Source organism: Lichenostomus cassidix, chromosome 17, assembly GCF_008360975.1.
Source record: "Lichenostomus cassidix isolate B80296 chromosome 17, HeHo_3.0, whole genome shotgun sequence".
In the NCBI taxonomy this organism is placed as follows: Eukaryota; Metazoa; Chordata; class Aves; order Passeriformes; family Meliphagidae; genus Lichenostomus; species Lichenostomus cassidix.
The window spans coordinates 4,008,935-4,031,106 of record NC_139497.1 but is presented as its reverse complement, the minus strand read 5'-3'; the positions used below and the strand labels follow the sequence as shown (position 1 = coordinate 4,031,106).

The 22,172-nt window shown below is 46.0% G+C and overlaps 1 protein-coding gene across 1 annotated transcript in view; it reads left to right on the top strand.

Moving 5' to 3' along the window:
* Positions 1–22,172, top strand: part of CFAP77 (cilia and flagella associated protein 77) — a 55,377-nt gene that overhangs the window by 22,041 nt on the left and 11,164 nt on the right. Inside the window, exons 2-3 of the mRNA XM_085076961.1 lie at positions 10,879–10,978; positions 11,494–11,713. Of these exons, the coding sequence (XP_084933087.1) occupies positions 10,879–10,978; positions 11,494–11,713 (320 nt within the window). The remainder of the gene's footprint in view (positions 1–10,878; positions 10,979–11,493; positions 11,714–22,172) is intronic.

Below are 22,172 nucleotides of genomic sequence, written 5' to 3'. Positions count from 1 at the left end.
GCAGAGATTAAAGGGAGGTATTTTCTAGACATGCAGAGGGGTTGGACTCACACACACACACTTCCAGAGCATCCTCTGCCCAAGGATCTCGCTGTGGTTCCCAAGCACCCTGCCAGGCAGGGTGTGCACACAATATTTCACTCTAACAGCAAATCTGTCTCCAGCAGCCACACAAGGGACCCACAAGAATTGGCTGCCTGGTAAAGGAGGATCCTAGCTAAAGATCTCACTCAGCTGTGCTGAAAGCTAAAGTGGCTGCTGAAGGCTGGCAGAGGGCTCTATGTTAAGGTGGTCTTTGCTGTCAACTCAGGCTCCATATGCCATGAGCTCCCTCTGATTAATGGAAAATTAATGGGTTAATTAATTAATGGGTTAATGCAATCCTCTGGGTGCCTGAGATGCTCTTTGGGGAGTGCAGAGAAACCCTCTGGCTCCTGTGAGAGAACATCCCAGATGTTTCCTCTGATCAAAGCACTGACACCCCAAAAAACCCCACCAGAGGGACATTGCACTTAGAGGAAGAAGCAGCTGCCTCCTGAGGACACCCAGCCTTGCAAGGGCCTCCCAGGGAATGTGGTGCAGGATTGTGACCTTCAAACTGAGGATAATTATCACTTTCCCCAATGATGTTGACTTGGCCTGGGAGTCCAAACCCTCCTCTCCCCTCAGCCCATCCCAGCAGCACTTAGTGAGCCATCTCCATTGCACAGCTGTATCCCAGGAACTGCACAGCATGGAGCACATTGCTATTCAGATTCAGGTCAATATTAGGTTTTTTTTAACTGAATAAACCACCACAAAGCTGCAGTGAAAACAAAGTTTGTGACTTTGGTGTCAAAAAATCTGAACAGAGCATCCAAAACGCCTCAGCCTTGCAGCCACAGCACATTTGCTTTTCCCTGATTCACAGCCATTTATGCTCATTCTCACTTCAACAAAAACCTATAAAACTCCTACAACGTGATGCAGTCCTAAATTAAATGCACTTTAACATTGCTATATAACAAGGGAGCCTTTGCTCTTTTAAATTAATGCGTGCAGCCGAGAAGGGGACCTTTCCTGGCAAATTTATTCCGCTTTATTTGGAGAAAACCCCACCTCGTTCCACCTTCTCTGAGAGCAAAGATGATTTTGTGTGTTATAATGAGGAATTTGTAATAACGAGAGCATTGTGTGTTCGAGTAACTATGAAGCCAACAACAGAAGACTTCTGTGAGCAGCAGTGTTTGTGTGATGTATGGTAATATTTTTCCTCAGTGCATTACAAAAGAAAAAAAGCAAGATAAAAATATCTTCCATTTTCTCCCTAATTTGTAGTTTTCTGGTGTTAGCAAGGCTTATAAGACACATGCTCCCAATTAGCTGCTCCTCTTAATTTAAATGCTTCATAAATTATCTCCTGCGCTTGTGGATTATCACTTCATAATGCGAGTTAGCATTTAAATAAATAGCTGCGATGTAGGAAATTAGAGAGGTTTACAGTCTGAGGCAGCAGCATAATGAAGGAAAATACCACAGCAGCTGAACAGGGGTTGGGAGAGATGTGATGAGGCAGAGTTTTTTTTTTTTCCTCTTACCTTTTAGCAACCAAATTTGGACTGCAGCAGGGAAAATATGGGTCAGAACTCCAGCAGAGCAGGAGCCTTTTGTAATGGCTGAACATGAAGGGAACATGGAGAATTCTCAAACACGTAAAACATCTGATTTAGCAAATATGATGCAATTAGGAAGTGACTTTTTCGAGCCAGCTCTTGGTTGCCTCAGAAGGTTGCCCCTTTGAAAGCAATTGGGCTGCTCATGTATGTCATACCTGAGCAGTATCCAACCCTTTCTGTTCTATCCTTTCAAAATAAATATATGGGACTGGAGAGAAAAACAGTAGAACAAAGCAGAGCTGGAATTGTATTGAGAAAATTTGGTAGGGAAAGCAGTGAGGAAGTCAGATGTAGAATTGTGGGGAATTTTAAATATATGTATATATATATATAAGAAAGCAAGCAATAATTTGTAAGCCAGATAATGGTGCTAAAGACATGGCAAAAGTTAATATGACCAGCCCATGGGCAATGAGAGTTTTTAACCATTGGCAGCAATTACCCAGTGCTATTTCAGCCCAGTTTCACAATTATTGTCATAAATGTAGAAAATTAGGAAGACAGGGCAGGGGAAAAACTTCTCAACAGCTCCTTGGAGGATTAAGGCTCTCTCCAGGGCTTGCTGGTCTTGCCTTTGGTGTCACTGCTGCTTTTTCTGCCACAGGAGAAAACTCTGGGCAAGATCTTGCCAGGAGTCAAAGCTGTCTGACTGCCACTGAGCTGTTCAGGAGCTGAAAACAGAGGCCATAGGGCTCAGGACCTTTTGGTGTTTGTCTTGCAGAGCACCCAAGGTTGAGCACTGCAGCTCTGGGAAGTTCAGCTATCACAGCTCCCTGCTTGCTCACACACACAAAATGTCAAAATCATGGGTTTTTTTTTCTCAAAAACACAGGAAAATCATAGAAGCCTTGACAGCCTTGACCAAAGTCCAGCCTTAGGCAGGAGTAAAGTTATTAGTTCCCTTATTTCCCGGAGAAAGTCTGACACATTAGGATTTCACAGCAGCTGGCTGTAAGTGTAATGGGCAGGGTGTGATTTTGCTCGCTGGGTTTTGCAGTTAAATTTCAGCAGGTTGAATACATTTTGCTGTAGGACAGAGCAAATGATTCAGGCAGGTTCTTGCATTAGCACAAGGCCCTCTGTGCTTAATGGGAGTTGTGCCCAGCTGACAGCACAATTTGAGTTGTATTTAATATTCTTCAAGAGCTGGGGTCAAATTGGCTCATCATTTACATCCCTCCAACCCTGCTGATCCCAGGGGAGCTGCACCTCCTCTGAACTCGACAGGAATGAACTTGGGCATTGAAACTGGACTGAAATCTGCTGGAAGAAGATTTCTGCCTGGACCTCTCAGGATTCAGGTGGAGTCTGCAGCTGCTGCTTGGAGACACAGCTCACCCTGCAGAGAGTCCAAGTCAGCACAGCAGGATCCTTGTTTCATCCTATAATTTTCCATTCCAACACATAGTGTTTAGACAGTGAAAAAGGGACTCATCCCACTCCAACCAACATCTGAAAGTTTACAGCTCTTCATCTCTGCAAGTTTCCAGGTGCTAAAAGAAAAAGGCTCTGGGGGCCAAACTGTACCTGTGCTCAGCCCTGAAGTGGTTCTGTCCTCTGGGGCATATTTGCATCTCTGTTATCACTTTGTCTTCTCAACCAGGCTGGAATGGCCACAGGTGCTCCTGGCTTATTCTGTGCCTGAGCCTGATAAGCCTCAATTTTTCTGGGCTGTGAGCACACAAAAACCAGCTCTTCTGGCCCAGCTGCAAGGGCTCTTCAGGTCTAAGAAAAATCTGGCAGAAATGTTGAATTCTGAATGCAGGAGACAGGACTGGAAGCCCCAGGACTGGATTCCTTTGGGGAGATGGTGACACTTTTTACAGAATCACCTTTTCTTCTGAAAGGGTATTTTAAATAATAAAAGTGGAAGCTGCTGCATATCTTTCCAACTGATCTACTAATCATATTTCTTCAAATTTTATATCCCTGACCCTTGTAAAGGGATTGCAAGGAAGGCATTTTTTAAGCTGCATTTTAATAAGTCAATATGAAAGCTCAAAATTATTTAAAGCTTCTTAAATAGGATTATATTTGATTTCTTGTGGGAATAGTGAGGGATAGTCTAGTAAAGACGTTCTGTCCTGCTGAGGTTTTATTACATTAAAGAAACAGCATCCTTTTTTAACGGCAAAAACTTCATCTATTCTCTAATGAAAATGGAGATTATTCTGCACATGAGGTGACTGAAGTTGGTAAGTTCCTGCACCTTTGATCAGAGATTAGAGTTTCTCCTTGAGTGAAAGCTGAGAGATTCCTGAACCAGAGGTTTGCCTGAATTTAACAAGTTGTCTCCTCATGTAAAATATTTGAATTTTGTTCTAGGAGGTACCACAAGTGTATTGACTTCAGACAAATTCTGCTGTGAAATAACAGGTAGCTCTCAAGGCAGCCAGTATCTCATTTGCAGCCAGGGATTTAATTTGGCCTAAGAATCAGAGGTCTGTGCTGCTGGGGAACTATTTTACTGTACAGGAAATGTCATATTCAGTGTGCTCAGAAAGGTCCACAGTCAAATCCTCTCTTGAATTCAACTCCTTTAATGTCAGTGTGACTTATATGAAGGCTATACTGGCAGCACTTAGCTTAGCATGTTCTATTGCACCCAAATAAAAGCAAGGGACTTAAATAAAAGATACCTGTGTGGAGTTGAAGGAGCAGCAGGGAGTTACATGGTGTAAGCAGCAGCTTCACTGAGCTGAGTTGCTCTGGACATAATCTGGGCCAACATCTGGCCTTGAGAACATAAAGGGATTTTTCCTGAAGTAGCAGATGGGGAGGTTCAAAGAACGGATATTATTAAGGGCTAAACACAAAGAAAAGGTCATAACTGCTGAAAGGGGACAGAACCTTTAAAAAAAAGAAAAACCAAACCAAAAAACCAAGCCATTGTCCATTCTCTTTACCATTTAGAGAACATTCTCTCGTTCTCAAATAGCCCACGCCCTTCTCTCAGCTAAACCTCAGTGCCCTCACTGAAGGCAGTCATGGAGCAACACCATTCCCTGGCAGAATTTAACTTCAGCATTTGCAGCACAGCAGAGATCCCCAAGGCTGTGGTTCTCTGGGAAATGACAACCCCACTGCACCTTTTCCAGCTCCTCTCTGCATGCCCTGCCTTTCTATGGGAAGTCAACTGCAAAAATGGTAAAATTGCTGGTTTTGCCAAGGTGCTGCACTATTCCGCCCACATTCTCCCCAAAGCTTCCAAAACTGCTGCCACATCAAAGGCAGAATTATTCCTCTTATTTTCCCACCCTGAGCTGTCCATCCATGCCTCCATTTCCCCCCTGATGTTGCCTGTAGGGAGAGCAAGGACTCAGAGATGTTCTCCATCCAGCTGCTCCAGGACCACCCCATGCTGTACCAACCCCTCTGCCATTGTCCCCACATGTCCTCAAACCTAACCCAGGCTCATCCTGGCTCTCAGAGGCGAATGGTGCTTGTAGCTCAAGAAAAATCAGGCACAGGTAAGCCCTCACTCAGCAGTAGCTGTAACCTGCACATTCATTTAGCCTGAATAACCCATCCCTCCTGCCAAGGGCTTTGTCTTCTGACTGCAGACCACATTTCTTCCTCGGGGCTGAGAGCAGGCAGGGGCTGATGTGAACTTCACAAGCTGTGACACCCTCTACAGAAACACATGTGCTTCTTTGACCTTCATTGCTGGCATGAAACCCTTACACAGACACAAATTTATCTTAAAGTCAGGAGCAGGTTTAATAGAGCAGGAGAAGATCGTTTTCAATATTTCCATCTCAATTATAGTCAAACACCTCGGCGAGTCTCAGCCTTTGGGGCTGTACCTGGGCTGGCTGCTCCCAGCGTGGAGACTGCCGGCAGAATCAGCAGAAATAGCACAACTGGGCAAGGTGTTGGTGATTTATCAATGCTGAAGTAATTCATCCTGACACAGAGGAGCCGAGGAGGAGCTCAGGGTCCAGCAGGTGCCCCCAAAGACCTGAGAGTTATACTGTGCCACACATCGACAGTGGCAGAGCTGGGATCTGACTCCTTAGCAAAAAAATATCCTTTTTTTTTTTTCCTAAAATCATTTTCGAACAGCAGGAAGAAGCAGCCCTTTTACAGAGAAAGGCAATTTTAACAGCTGCAATACCCTACTGCTACCATTGTCCCTCCAACAGCACATTATAGACTAACTCCATAAAAAGTGACTAATATTCAGAATTCCAGAATTTTGGGGCAAGCAGGATTTTTCAATGGAAAACGAGAAGGTGAATACACCCATGAAGACAAATGCAAGTGTTGTGTACACAAATACTTTCGTATCTGCCTGGCCCTTTAAAACCAAAATGATAGAGTTCATTTGCATTTAGATCTCTTTGGCTCCCTCTTTTCATCTAAAGACAAATCCTCACAAAGGCTGCTTAATTAGACCAAATTAGATTTCCACCTAGTGGCTTGTCATTCATTAGAAAACGCTGTTCTTTTTTTCAGTTTTGGTAATTATAAGCTGGTCTCGCAGTGTTCACTTCAGGCTCAAAGTCTGACTTGCATTCATGATTTTGTGCAGATGAGAGGAAAATTATTCAGTCGCATCAAGTCTGCCCATTTTACAAGTTGGATAAAGATCATCGCTGGAGTCTTTTATGTAATGGGGTATACTCTTTCTTAAGTCTTTAATGATTAATTGTAATAGCATATCTCATGGCAATTTTCAAGACTAAAAGCTAAGTGCAAACAGTTGGAATGCACAGGGATTGTAGCAGGCAGTGGGTGCTTCCCCAGAATGGTTTCTGTGCTGGGCACTGTGTGTGGCCCTTGTTGGTGTCACAGCCCTGTTGGGAGCAAGAAAATGGGAAGGGAGTGGTGACAGGGGTTGGGTGAGGAGAACCTGGGCTAGAAATGCTGTCTGCCTTCTCTCATTGCCCTCTGCAACCCGGAGAGGGAGATGCCTCTGCTGCTGGCATTACACAGATCGGGGCTTCTAGAGAGGAAAATCGTTCAAATCCACACCTGACACTCAAAGGTTGGTGTCTAATAAGGCTGCAGCTCCCAGTGCAGGTCCATCAGGAGCACGGGTTAGTGGAGATTGCACTTGTAGATGTACTCTGGGTTAGCAGTGGGGCTGCCCTGTCTGGAGGATTTGTAATGAAAGGAGTTAAACTCACTGCAAGGTCCTTGAGCTTTGCCGTTCCTGACCCCAAGGGCAACAGTTTGCCCAACCATCACCCTTTTCTCCGGAAAGAGAAAGACTCTTACACTGCTGTAGAACACTGTGATAATTTAGAGTCCCACTCTGAATATAGTAAATATTAGGAATGGTCTGCTTCTCTCCCCAGTCCAGCCTCTGTTCCCTTTGCTGTCCTGCATGGTCACACTGAATCCCTGCCTCAGTTTCCCCTCTATTGCAGAGGATTAGTGCTCAGTGGCATGTTTTGAAGCTTAATAAACTGGGGACAGATTTTGTGGTGGTCCATCAAGCAAAACTTCCTTTGGCTTTGACCTTTAATGCTTATGAAAAGCTTCAGAGACAACTGCCAACTTATTATTAATAATCTTCTTGGGAGTGGAAGTTACAAGCAGTTGGTGGCAGGCAGCCCAGCAGCCACCAGCCCCTGCTAGGATTTCTTCTGCACTAACAAACCCAGATTGTTCAGGTGTGTTATAAAAACATTCTTATTTTCTCTTTTTTTTTCCTGTGAGAAAGGAAAAGTAAGTTTTTCCTTCCACCTTTAAAAAAAAAAAACCCTCATCAAATTTGCCTTTCTCAAAACACTGAACATTCCCTTTCTCATCTACCTAAACCTGATGTTGAGTTACTGTCCCCCAGAGGCTTTCAGTAGCTCAGTTCTGATGTATCCCTGCACTTTGTAGCTCACTGCCTTCTTAGAGTGTAATCAAACATCAAGCTAAGTAGCAAATAAATCTCCCGATCTCATAAGCTGCACAGCAAGATCATGTAAATGCAAATGAAGGGCTTGATTTCAAGCTGTCGCGGGGGAAGGAGGGAAAAATGCTGGGCCTTGTCACTGCAATCACTTCACTCTGCAAGTGCAGTAAATCTGCAATAATAATAGTAATGGCAGCGTGACGGGAGGCTTTACTGTACAAGGGGGTGTAATGAAAAGGAGAACAGAAGGTAGGAAGGAGGCAGAGCCTGGCAGGCTGGAAACGCACCGGCACAGAGTTTGCAGGTGTCCACAGGGCAGAGCCAGAGAGGAGGGGATGGGGCAGCCCTGGCTGAGTAGGAACAGAGAGGATTCATGCATTTGCCCAGCATCCTCTCGCAGGGAAAGGCTGCAGAGGCAGGGATTAAAAATCCACATCTCGGTCTCTCTCTGTACCTCTCTGCATGGACACGTCTCCTACGTCTCTCAGTCATCTTTAGAAAATTGATGCAATGTGCATTGCTGAGCTGGGAACACCAGGGGTTGGAACACAAATAAGTCCTGCAACAAAACCTGGAATCCTTAAAGGTTTTGCACTGCCTTAAACCTCGGCAATGCATCCACCTCTTAGAAACAAACCCCTTTCAGAGCCTTGCTTTTCTTTCAGAGCAAACATTTTCCAGCACTTAAATACAAATCCAGGGCTCAAGCCCAGGGTTTGCACAAACCAGAAACTACCTGGCTAAGGCTGGGGATAACTCAATACACCCAACAGCACTCTTCAGCCAACCAAGTTATTCCCACTGAACAAACACCCCCAGCACTGCACCATGGCCAGTCTGGGCACAGCACCATCCAAACCCAGCCCAGACACACCTGGTTCAACCAGGAAAATGATCATCCAAGGGGAAAGGATGCATAGCTGAGCCCTTAAGGACAGGTTGAGAGAGCAAACAAAGCCTCAACGCACACATCTCACAGCCCTAAGAGGTGTTGATCTCTGCTGGGTGCTCTGGGAATGCTTCAGGAAAAAGTCTAGAGCTGTCTTTTCCAAACTGGCTGGATAAACAGCATTTAAGATGCTGGATTTTCCTCACTGAGGTCGTAAAGGGAGAGAACTTGCAGAAGGTATCCAGAGAAAATTAGGACCGCCTGGGATGCAGAGAGAGACGGTTTTAATTAGAGCCAAGAGGTGGGAAATAAGGCAGAGAAATGACATCTTAATGAGGTTTAATGAAGTTGTCTGCTGATGGGCACAGCTGTCAGACAGATCTGTATTCCAGCCAAGCAGCTTTGTGACAGGCTAAACCTGAACACAGGGAACGGTGCTGGAACTGGGGGAGAAAGGAAAAAAAAGAGCTTCTGCATCAACTTTGGCTCAGTTTCCCACTGCTTTATGACAGAGCACACCTATAATGCCCCAGGACAAACAAATGAAATCAGCCCATGAGCTGGAAACAGCATTTTGCTAATTTATGAATGAGAAATGCTGTAATCTTGGATTACACGGAGCAAGATTCATTCCTGCTGCATCCTTCCCCTTCTTTGCTTTTGTAGGTAAAAGATGTTGGCAGGCAACCAGAGTTCTCTGAGTTCGTTGATTTTTCTTCAGACACAGATTCTCTCCATGTTCAACATATTGGACCAGATTTTTTTTTTTAATTAATTATCCAGCACCTTCAGCTTTATTTATTCAGTGCAAAGTGACTGTAAAATGCCACCTGATCATAAAAGGAAACAGCATGCACTCATTTTGTGATGGAGTAAACACCCAACTGTGTTAACTTCAGGTGCTCTACAAAAAGGACTCTTTAAATCCCGTAATTTCTTCTATTCTGCAGAGTTCTGTGCTCGAGGGTTTGGAAGCAGCTTTGCCACAGGTCACAGACCTCTCTCCTTTCCTGCAGCTTCTCAGTGATTTTCTCCCCTCTGCCACACCTTTGCCACCATAGCAGATTTCTGACCTCACTTCCCTGATCAGCCATCAGTGCATGATCCCAGGAAAATGCCTTTTCTCATGCATCTCAGGAACATTACACCGTTTCCCTTGTACACCAGTGACAACTAATCTAAAAATAGCTGTAAATACAGGAGAAATAGATCAGCAATGAAAGCTCCTTTATCATCCCTGGCAGCGGTGTGTGTGCTTTGCGAGCTCTCAGTGCACGCAGAGCACACATGGTTTGTCACTGCCGGGTGACACCGCAGCCCTGGTGGCACTGAAACCCCTCTCACTGTCCTCGTGCTCAGTGCTGGACAAGGGACATTCCCTCCCTCCCTCCCTCTGCTCCAGGTTCACAGCAGGCAGGTGAGGAAATGCAGCCATGGTTGTGTCTCGTTGCTGAATCAATGGCTTTTGGGAAGGGCTGCTTGCAACAAAGGGTCTGTAGTTTTGCACGGGACAAGTCCATAAAACTCATTTTCTGGTGAATTTGTGCTCCTGAGAGTCATGGGAATGCCACACCTGCTTTAGAGTGTCACGAGTGTAAGAGTTTGAGAAGCACTAGAGTGATACTTCAGCACTTTCATTCTCCTAGCAAGACCTGCCAACACCTACAACATCCCAGCTCCTCAAAGAGCCTTCCCATGGAAAATCACCCATCCCAAAGCACCCACACCCTGCTCTCAGAGCTCCTGGGGACTTGCTGCCTGACTCTGCTCTAGCTTTCCCTGGCAGAACACACAACCCCATGTACCCATGTGTCTCTCCCCTTCCCTCCTCCAGCACCTCCCTGTCCAGCAGCAATGAGGTTTCAAGACACACATCCTGCAGTGACTTCACCATGGAGATGGGAGGGTGGAGACAAAAGGGTGAGGGGAGGTCAGTTAATCCCACAGACCCACCAGGCTGGGACACACGTAAGCTGGGGAAGGGTTTGTTTGAAAACTAAATAGAAATGAGGTTACTGAGCTCAAGTTCTCTTCTGTGCTATAAACCCCAGGCTCTGCTGCCCCTTCTTCATCCCCTTCTCCTCCTCCTGCAGCATGCCTTGTGTCTTGATTATTCCCAGGCAGGGGCAGCCATGTGATTGTGCCTGGGGATGTTTATGTCAGTTTTCTTGGGAGGATGCATGATTTGGAAATGAAATAGCTCAAAGTAAAGTTAAGACTAGCTGCAGTCTGCCCAGCAGACACCACAGCTTCTTAACTAAACAAGAAGGCTTCAAGTCCATATCTATTGAGTCAGGATCCCTATTTCCAGCAAGACTAGGTCTCTTTATAACTCAAAACCAAACTTGTGTGAAATTCAGCATCCTTAAGGCTTCAGCCCCTTTTTGCACTGTGGCCCTCACGTGGCACTCCTTTTTTCAGGAGCTTTATCTTACCAGAAAAGGTCTTTATGCTTCTCTTTTAACTTCACTTTTCTGCAGGCAGAAGTGGGGAAGGTCATGAGAAACTGCTACCCCCTGCCAGGCCCTGATTTCACCTATGGGATGTACATATACGACAGAGATGGAGGAGTCCCTGAAGGTAGGACACTGCCCCTAAAACTCACACCTGCAACAAAATCCTAATGCTAGGAGAGACCCTCCCCTCCTTCCCAGGGCTCTTCAATACTTCTCATCAAGCTGGGAGTGCAGAACTCCAACATTAACCCAATTTTATGAATATCACCTCAACTTCCTGGTGAAGCAGTAAAGTTTCTCTGTCACACTGGAAATTTTTAGAGGATCCCACAGAGCCCCAGCAGGGAGGGTGACCTGCAAAGGGTGATGCACTTGGCCACCGTCATAACTTTGCTAGGGCTCCTACTTTGTGCTCTCAGGGAGAATTTCCCTGTGAAATGGTGAGAAATATCCAGTCCAGCTGGGAAATGGGATGCAGTGGGACAGGATATGAAGTTCACTGCACGGTGAATCCATGACAAGATGAACCTTAGCCACACAAAACCCCCCATGCATGGTGCACACACTTCAATCTGCTTTCCAAAACAGGAGTAACCAAAATGCCTCATCTTTTTCTCCCCTATTTCCTTCCATCTCCAGCCATAGGGCACTGGGATGTAGTGAAGGCCAGACCACGTAAGAAGAAGGTGATGCCCCGAGACTTTGTCACCATGGGCCGTGGGGCTGTGGATGAAAGGTGCACCACAGCCCGGGAGTTTGGGCTCTACTACAAATACATGGACATTCGCCTCAAGGACAAGAACGTCCTCCACTATGGGTGCAAGATACCTCCAGGCATGACTTTTGGCAGACCATCACGGTAAGGGGGAAGATTGGGGCATCCTCAGGATGAAATTATTCCTTCCTACCCTCACACCTACATCTCTCCCCAACTCAGCTGCCACAGTCCCCAAAACAGAAGTGTCCTGAACCTGGATCTGCTGAGTCACAGCATCACATCTGTGTCTGGTTACACTTCTGTCAGATAATCAGATAGTAATAATAACAGATTATCTGTCAGATAATCTGCCTGAATCTCACCTATGTGCCACAATGCAGCCTCATTTCACCTGTGGTAATAAGGCCTTGAAGCCCCCTAAAAATATCTTCAATGCCAACCCTTTAATCTAAAGGAATATGAAGAGCTGACAACCAGAAAAATGGTTTCCCAGGGTCAGAGAATTAGAACAACAGCATTTCTACCTGTCTGCACTGGTTGAAATACTCTGGTGGAGTTAAAGATCAGTTCAAGTTCTTTATCCCACTCTCTCCCACTGAGTTCATCACCCTGCATTGGCAGAAATTGGTAGTAGAGCAGGATAGAGGCAAAGAAACTTCTCACTGCCAGTGCAACTCTAGCACAAAGCAGTGCTCAAAGCTTCTGAAAGTCCTTCTACTGCTGGAGCCCAGGGGGGTTTCTTGCTCTGTGCAAGCCTGGACAGACATTAGGTTTCATTTTAAGAGCTAGATAATAATCACTACCAGAAAAATAACAGCTACAAATTCTAGAGAAAAGACATGATGAACAGCACTGTGTATTTTACATGATAGTAAATGGGCTTTGCATATGCAAATTGAATGGATTTTAAAATGGTATTTAATGACAATTTTCGTAGCAGACATTAACATTAATTGCATCAAAATGAAAATGTAGCATTAGCTTGCTGTTAGCTGCAAATGCCCCAGCTATAAAGCTTTATCTTTATCAGTATCAGCCCTCACCGATGTGACAGGGCTGCTCTGCAAATTGCAGGCAAAAGGGCTTTTATGTTGCAAAAGTATCCCCCAATGCAGACCAAAATCAACATCAATTTTGCTTTATTTCTTCATAAACGGAGGTTAAATGGCTGCCTGTAAGAAGCCCAGGCATGTTTCAAAAGTTTTAAGGAAAATCTGCAGACCCCACAACAGCAGAAGTAGTGAGAAAAGGCTTTTAATTGAAAGTTATTCTTGTACAACTTGCCTGCTCCTTAATAGCTACCTTTTATGCAGACTGATTGTATTTATCCCTTTACTTTAAAAGCACTTTATAGATAAAACCAAACGACTGGGATTATCAAGGAGTTGTTACAGCCATTTCGGTAAAAGTGGGAGTTAAACACACTTTTCCATGCCTGGCAAGTTAAAGATACCAGAGACACCAAGGTCAGGAGTTCCCAGGCTCACCCATAGCAGCTCTCCTGGATCATCCCAAAAAGCAATGAGCAAATGCTGTGGTTGCCATTAGTGCCTTGTTAACCATGGAATGGCCCAGCTGCTCCTCTAACTCAGATCACTTGTGCCTCTGCTTTCCACTCACGGTGTGTGGAGCATTTCAGCAGGCAGCCTCAGACACTGCAGCGAGATTTCTGAAGCTTTGAGACCTCTTTCCTTTCTTTTCCTGGGATATTTACCTTCAAAGGTCACCCATACCCCTCTATAATTCCCCCTGGGCACCTTCCAGGGGAGAGAAGCAGCACTGCTTTTTGCTGATTCCCCCTCCTTTCCCTCCCTCCCTTTTCCCAGAGTAATGTTTGCTACGAATCATGTGGCCAGCTTTGTTGTGAGAGTCATAAAAAGCACATTTTTCATCTCTCCTTTTTCCTGCTCTCGCTCCCTTCTCTCTCTCAGTACCAGACAGAGATTTATTCCTTCCCTGATGCCTGTGGCATTCGGAGCTGGGAGGGGTCAGGGGAGGCACTGATGGGACATAATAGATAATGCAGTGGTTCCCCAGGGGCTTGTCCAGCTCCAGAGCCGATCCATCAGCAGGCACTGCTCGTGCCAAGGTCAGCAGTAACGAGGATGTTGTGGGGTCCCAGCCTCCCCCTTGGGGCATCCTCCAGCCAGGCTCCCCCAGTCCATGCTGAGCTTCTGATCTCTCAGATATCAGCTTCTGATCTCTCAGAGCTGCCTGGTGCAAGCCACACTTTGCAGAGGACATATCCAGGAGTGCAGGCGCTGGGCTAACAGCACACACACTCAGCTTCACCTGCCCCAGCCCTCATCCCCACCACAAACTGGTCCACAGCTGTCTTCCAAGGAAAATGCCCATCTTTGACAATCCCCTGCAGGAGCTAAACCCCATCCACGTGCTCTGTGCATGACACATTACAGAGCTGCTGAGGTCCCTAAGTGCCAGATCTTCTCCTTCCAAAAAACCCCACAGCACAGTGCTGCTGGCAGGTGTGTCCAACCCCCACACTCTGCAATAATGACCTTGTTTTACAAGGGGGAGGCTGGAGGGGCCTGTGTTTGATGATACTGGAGAGCTGAAGGCACAGAGGGTCTGTGAAGACCTACAGGATCTTCACTGGTGTCAGCACAGCCTGTTATTCAAGGTGCATTTGGAAACCCCAATAGGTGTCCAGACCTACATTCATCCTCCTGACCACCTTTTCTGACTGAATTTCACTGTGCAGTGAAATTCACCAACATGAAAGGATCATTTTTGGAACCAGAAGTAAAGGCAAAGACGTGGATGCTGTCTAGAGCTAGATTTTGGATGATATTGATCTGTGCAAGGTCACACGAGGAGTTGGAAGCCAGAACACACCAGCAGACAGTTGGTACCCCAAGCACAAGTTCTCTCCCCAGGAGTGAGCAGGGCAGAGTGCACCCTCAGCATGGAGACACTACCCAGCCCTGCCAGGAGAAAAAAGCTTTCAGTCACCTCTTGGTGAGTGTCCTAATTCTGCCTGCTACGTCCCAGAGCCTATTCCTGGACACAAGGACTGCACAGACGTGCCATCCTCTGCCATTCTGCACCTGTACCTGCTCCAAACCCTGCATGGCCACAGCCCTGCCTCCCACGGGCTGCCATGCACTTGGCAGTTGGCCTGGAGGTTGGGCTGACCTTGGGTGTGCTGGCAGGATTTCCCTGGCACTCTGTCATCCCCATGGCTCCTGCCGGGTCCCCCCTGCCGTCTGCCTTCGCTTCAACTGTCCCTTCCCTGAATTTTACATCCCATTTTCCTTTTATCTTCATCTCCTGCCTCCAGTCCACCTCCCATTCTCTAAAACTGCTCTTAATCCTTTGGCAGCTGTTTCATCATGTTCCTGCAGCAATCTCACCCCTCTAAAGCGTTTGGTCGCTGCAATCTCTCTTCTTCAAATCGTTACACTTGGCCAAGGGCATCAGTTATCCCACACCTCCTCTTTAATTGGCATCATTTGCAATTGTCCCAGTCTTTCACCTTCCCTGAGAAGGGAGGTTTCAATGCTCATGCTCTGCTTAGCAAGTGGCCTTTCCACCCAAAGTGTCCATGCTGTTTGCACAATGCCAGAACAAAGTTTGGAAAGCTGCTCGAGAGGGGGCGAGATATTTCCAGCTTCTCTTTGGTGCACAGGTTTATTTTTGAGACACTTAAAGGACATTTCAGGTAATTAATATATGTGGAAAGAAAGCTAATCTAGATATAGAGCAACTGGAAAGATGTCAAAGAAATAATGTTGAAGAGCAGAGGGTGTTCCTAGAAAGAACCCACCAGGAAACTCTGGACAGGCAATAAAATTGAATATTACAGAAAATATGCACCTGACCTATGATCACTGGGAGCCAAAGAGAGTGTAAAACCACCAAAATCCTAAAGATTAGGGCAAACAAAAGTTTTACAGAAGAAAAAGAACCACCGAGGACTGACAGAACAGACTGTAAAAATGTAACACAGTGACTGTAATCACTGTCAGGCTCATGGCGACAGAAAAACGCAACCAAGTTAGAAAATACAGGACTCCCATCAGCTCCGATAATTACACATCCTCTCCACTTCCACAGTGAAAGGCACTTTGTGTCTCTGCCACCCTTCTCACATTGCCAAGATAAGAATTTCTATTTCAAGAGTAGTTTTCTTCCCCTGGAAATGCTCCAGGCTGGGTATGTGGTCTCATCACAACTGCAGAGCTCCCAGCCCTGTCCTCCTGCACTGTGCCCCGGTGGCTGCAGCATCTGCTTGGGCAGAAGGACCTGTTACGCCCTTCAAAAAATCCTGAGAGCACCATCAAGATCCTCACTCCCCTCCAGAGTGGTTATTTACTTGCTGTAAGAGTTTGACTACTTCAGGCTGACAGATTAAGGGAGAATAAACAGCCAAGTCATGGTTTGGCATAAGGTTCAGGTCCTGCACATCAGCCACAGAGCTGGGAAAAAAGAGATCTGAAGGACAGATTTAGATCCCTTATTACCAATTGCTTTACACTGAATAGGAAAGTAATTTACTCTCACACTGGCTGGCTCTTGTCTGTGAGTTTATCTCCATTGATTACAGCCAGCTGAAAAATCTCTTCCAAAATTTTACCACCTGGAACTACTTCTCGCCTCAAGTGGACTTTTTCTTTGCCAACTTTTGCTTTTTCAGCCCGTGCAGTGAAAACTTGGATCAGGGGGGAGTAACCACAGAATCCTTTCTGTGAAAACAAAGCTTTTCAGCCCTCATCAACATCTTTTCCTTTCAAACAAAGTCATGTTCCCACCCAGCCAGAGAGATTCAAGCACGGGATGGAGGTCAAGGGGAAGACCTTGCGCTTTGATTTCTTTTGCTCAGCATTGGAGGGGTTTGCTCTTGGTTTTTCACTGGCTGGGATGTTTTGCATTTGTTGATGGCTGCAGACTGAGCACTGTTCACTCTCAGCCATAGATTTGGACCTCCAGGCAGAACAGCTCTGTCCCAAAAGCTTTCCCACCTGAGTTTCTCAGAGGATATCAGCAAATAACAGCAGACAAACGTGTTGAAGACAATCCTAAATAATCCTCAATTAAGTCAGCCAAAGGGCATCTCCAACCCTAAAAATCAATGCTAGCACACAAATTACAGCCAGTTATTTAATGGGCAAGAGCTGGCTTGGTATCTTCCCTGCAAGACACACGTTTCCATATGTGCTTTTAGGACTGGTGTGAGCAAACATCTCACTCGGCCTGGGAGGGAATAGTAAAGCAAATTGGTGCTCTTGTAACCATGTGTACTCCTAAGTACAGCTATGAGAATCTGATAAATCTTTTAAAGTGCATGTTTACAATGGATTTTATTCTTTTTACTGTTCCATACGTATGAGCCCTCTGAGCAAAATAACAGATCCTCTGACACTTAGAAGAAGCCACTGCCTCATTGGCTGCCCGCAGTGAAATAATTTATATTGTTATTTCCTCACCCAAATTACAGGGATTGTAAAGAAGCTTCAGAAATTCAGGGCAATCAGTGCTTTGGAGGCACAGATCCCACAGCTGCTACACGGGGGGAAGACCCACTATTGCAAGTGAGAGTTTTGCCAGCCCAAAGACTGCAAAAAAAAATTGGTCCCTGAGTGTTTTCTACCAATTTTTCTCTTGTTATTTTCTTCAATAGTTAATGGAAAATGAGGACAAGTGGAGATCATTTAAAAATGATCTTTTGGGCCTCTCCATGGGTTTATTGCCAGGACCTATTTAGAGAACCATAAAGCTGTAAGGAGCCTATAACTTTACTGTATAGTCCACAAGCTTCTTAGGAAAATGAAGAGCCTTTGGATTCCCATCCAGCTTGTTTTGCCACGTCTCCCTCTCCTCACAAACACACCCACACACGTGTGAGCAGGGACAGGGAACCACTAATTGAATTCACCCCTGTGAAAGCCTTAACAAATTGCAAGTGACCTTCCATAGAAATTTCAAAGTCAACAATTCGCCACTAACTGCACATCCCTCTCCTGCCATTCACCGTTATGCAAAACCCACAAACAATTAAAAGAAATAATGAAGAGCCCAGCGGCCCTCGTTCCTAATTAGCTGCAGGAGGCAGTGCTGGGGAGTGTGGTTAAGTGCTTCAATTACCTCAGCCCTCCTCGCAGCCCTTGTTAGAAGAGACAGGTCCAGGGGCCAAAGGGGAACAATTAAGGCGAGGAGAGGCAGGCAGTTTGCAGGGGATGCCGGGCTGTGCTGGCTCTAGCACAAGGGCCAGAGCTGTTATCATAGCCCAGCTTCCTGCTGGGCTACACAGAGGCAAATTAATGGGAGATAGATTGCTACCTGCAGCCCATCAGTAACCGGGGAGGAAGGGAGGCAATACAGCAGGGCGAGGGAGCTGTAATCACAGATTTGCTGTGCTCTCAGCCCCTTTCAGGGCAGAGGGACCTGAGCACTAATGCCTGTGTTGGGGTTACCCTATGGCCCCAAACAGAGTCACAGAGCCCAGTTTGTGCTTTATCTGGTGAAGACAATACCTGTGGCAGCTGCTCCAAGGAGCCCCACACTCCAGAGGTGCTGGAGACCAAACTGTTCCCCAACAAGAAACTTGGAATCAATCTTGGAGATCTTTTCCAACCCTAATGTTTCCATAAGAAACCAACCTGAGCTGGTTCTGATGCCACTAGCCATGGGGAGATTCTACATGGACACTTCCATCACAGGACAAATCTTTCCCAGCACGAAGTACACAAGAAAGGAATACAAAGGTGTCTCCCTGTGGACTGATGGCCCCAGAGACAGAGCTGGCTGTGCAGCAAAAGCACATCTTCAGTGGAAGGACACCAGCAAGGACTAAACCCCCTGAAACCTCATTAACCTTTCAAGAAAGGGTTAAAGCTTCAGCAACACAACTGTAATGTCACAACCATAGGTAAACTCCATTCTGTGACTGATCTGTTGCATAAGCAGGGTCAGATCCTGCTGCCTCTGAGCTGCCCTGGGATCCCAGCAGTGTTTTGGAGCCCAAACATCTGCCCAGCTGCTGGGGAGGCAATGCCTGAGCACATGTTCTCTGCTCCCTGTCCTGCTCCAGCCACTGCCCAGCCTGACCAGCAGCAGGAAAAGCACTGCCCTGGCTGCAGAGCCACACAGAAACCCCACGGGCCGAGGTTTGCACTGAAATATTTACGTGCTTTTGAATTATACAGGGGAAAAAAAAGCAATCACAAGTCAAGTTTTTACCCTTTCACAACACAGCTTAGCAATCAAATTGATTGCACCTTTCAAGCTGGTATAAACCCCCTCCCTGAGCAAAGTCCTTTGTATCCACTTTTGCCAAGTACCTTTTTTTTTTTTTAATCCAGCTGATACATAAACCTTTGAAAATAAGTTTGAGGGGAGCCTGACAACCTTGAAACCTCAAGAGCAGCATGGCATTGACGGGTGCCGCTCCCTGAGCTGGGTATTATAGATAGATTTTAATTTCATTTTAACAAAATAGCTGTCTCCAGTGGAAGAAGCATCAAGAGCTAAATGAGGACCCGTCTTGAGCTGAATCACGTTGAACAGACCTCGGCACTGTCATTGATTTTCTGGGAAGAAAAAAAACGCCTCTGGCTACTAAACCAAATTAGTAGTCACTGATGACCAATTATTTTGCCCCACTGTGAACGGGGAGGCGTACTAAAATTCCAGTTTGTCAGACCCAAGGCTCTCTTCTCAAACACCTTTCAACAAGCGTGTACCAAAAATCCCTCAGATGGTTCTGACGCCTTCCTGTTTTCGGCAACTTCTCCTTCTCCAAAGTTTTAATGAGCTGCTGCTCTGAGGATGGCCTGCCACAAAGTGAGCCCTTCCCAGCACGCTGGAGCACTATTTGGCACTGGCACAAATCACAGCTGTCAGAATTTATACACACATACACAAAAAAGTGTCAGCCTAATGTTTGCAAATTATAATTACCATTTCTCTTGCACGTCCCTGGTGCCTTCATTTTAGATAAATCCCAGCTCTGAGGTATCAGCTGCAAAGCACTGAAGGCTCATATTGAATGGAATAGATTTAACTAGTTTGTAGCTCATTTAAGGCCTACACTGTTTTATTTTAATATTGTTAATACTTTATTATACTTTTTAACACTGTTTTCACAGGAAAATAGCCTATTAGGGGGCTGCAGATTCTTTTTCAGGAGATGTCTGGCAGACTAGAATTCCACATTGTATAACCAAGTTAGCAGGTGCTTGTCAGTTCAGTTGAAAATAGGTCTGTACCCTGGCTCTTGAAAGTAAATTAGAGAGATTCTATTAAAGAGACAGGAACTGTTTCAGGGATAATAGTTTTGAAAATGTGCACAGATAAATTTTAAAATATTTAGGAAATGTCAGCATTAGAAGTGACTCCAACTATTTGACTATAAAAGGAAGCAGATGAGTATTTTTTTTCCCTACAATTATAAATAATTTGTTACATCCTATCAGAACTTCTTTGCCTTTCCTTTCTGTGGCAGGGTGCTTGTGCCAGAGCAAGGAGATCTGAGTTACTCTGAATGAGATGGATTTTAATGTGCAATAAGCATTTCCAGCGGATGCTTCCCCTGCTCTCCCCACACAGTAACAGCAAAATCCTCCCTGTTCAGGAGTGACATCTGGGCAGGGTGACAAAAGGGAAGGGAGCACACAAGCCATTGATCCCTGTCCTTAAGTAACACTGAGGCAAAAGGACATTTTCCCAAAGGCCAGCTGCAAATCAGAGCTGTCACGTCGCCCAGCAGCACCGATATCAGGGCCAAATTCCCCATCAGCTCTGCTGAGATCAGGCTTTGACCTACAAAGGAAAAGCCACCTCACTCAAGTCTCTCCAGTAACCTCAGTCAAAGAAGTGTTCCCTGATATTCCCCACTCTCTCAGTGTTTCTCCCAAAGGAGGAAAAGCCAGATGAAGCCTCACATCCTACAGCCCCACTGGGGTTTACATGGATAACAGAGCACATGAGCCATTCCCTCCCATTTCAGAGAGGCAGTTCATGCGTGCATCATTCCAGGCATGGTTCTCTACTTTGCTGGATCAGGACTTAAATGCGATTAATCACACGGCAGGGAAGGATCTCTGAAGAGCATCAACCCAAATGTGTCCTTTCAAGCATTTACTTACAAGCCAGCTGTGGACTAATCAGTCACCAACTGGCTGGTCCACTGGAGATGGTAAAAGTCACCTCCGTAGAGATGTGAAAACACATTCAACTTCCCCCCCCAAAAAAAGAAAAATCAATAATCAAAGACTGCACACAAAGATTCAGTGCTTTCCTGCATCCCTCCCCTGCTAATCCTGCACACCAGGAAAGCTCCTGCCTTGGAGAGCAAAGGGACAGGAGCAAAAAAAGCAATGCTCACCATATGCTTGTGTCAGAAATACCAACATTTACACCACAGTGCAAGACTGGAGATCTACACAGAAAATAACACACTTGACCACAGGCTTGCCACATCTTTTAACCTTCTGAAATATTTTGCCCAGCTCTGATCAGTATGAAATGCCAAACTGGAAGGGAAGGAGGGGAAAGAAGAAGGGACAAAGGGTAAATGTCAGTGTTGCCTTTGGCACTGGGTGCCTCCAGATAACAGGCTGGAGCAGCAGAGCTGATTTGTAAGCAGAGGCTTGAAAAGCCCTGCAGCATGTGATCTATGAAACAGGAGGCCTGCAGAAGGATGTCTCCTCTGATATGAATGTCCCCTTGGGATGTATATTGCTGGATTGCACATCTAGTATCATTAGAAAACACGACCATAGATTAGGCTGTTTTGAAGCATGTGGTGTGCAATAATTAAGTAATAAAAGTCACCACGGGGGTGAAGGAACAAGAAACAGAAGAGTTACTATTTGCATACACGCTGCTGGTGCCCTCCGTGATCATCAAGGATTCTCCAGGCTGCTAAAAGCTGGCGGCTGTCAGTTTTGGATCCAGTCCTGCCATGAACTACAAAGCGCCAGCTCACTCTGTGCCTTGTGGGCTCCATGCACTAACAGGTGGAACTGTTTCTGTGGCCCTGAAGTTGCCCCAAGTTCCCAGGGTCCTGCAGTTGGTCTGGACAGGCAGGGAAAGCCCTGGCTCTGCTCTGGGAGCTGCAGCTGGGAGCAGAGCTCCACAGCCATCAGCTGCTGCCAAAATGGGAAAAGTTCCTCCTCAGCAAGGTGTGCAAGGACAAGGATCAATAAAACTTGAGCTTGAGGTCCTCCATCACCTCCAGGTGTTTGCTTCTGGGGGAAAGCAATTGCAGCAGGACCATGGGAATTAGTGATACTCTGTCCCTGCCAGTTCTGCCTCCCATGGTGGATGGAGAATCATCACTTGCAAGGAGCAAGGCTCAACCGCCTCAGCTTTGCCACAGGCTGGTCAGATTAACACTAGCTCAGAGTGGTGAATGGGACACTGACCACTAAGCAACTGCATTTTTACACTTTTTCTAGAACCAGAGTCATGTGCAGCTCCTCTCCACTGCTGTCTCCTCCTTGCTCCCTGGAATCAAAGGGCAAATACACCTGGTGTGTGCAGCTGAGGCACCAGAGCAGGGCTCAGCATCTCAGCTCCCCTTTCTGCTGCACACACCTGACCATCTGCACTGGCTCCTTTTTTAGCCCTGTTCAGA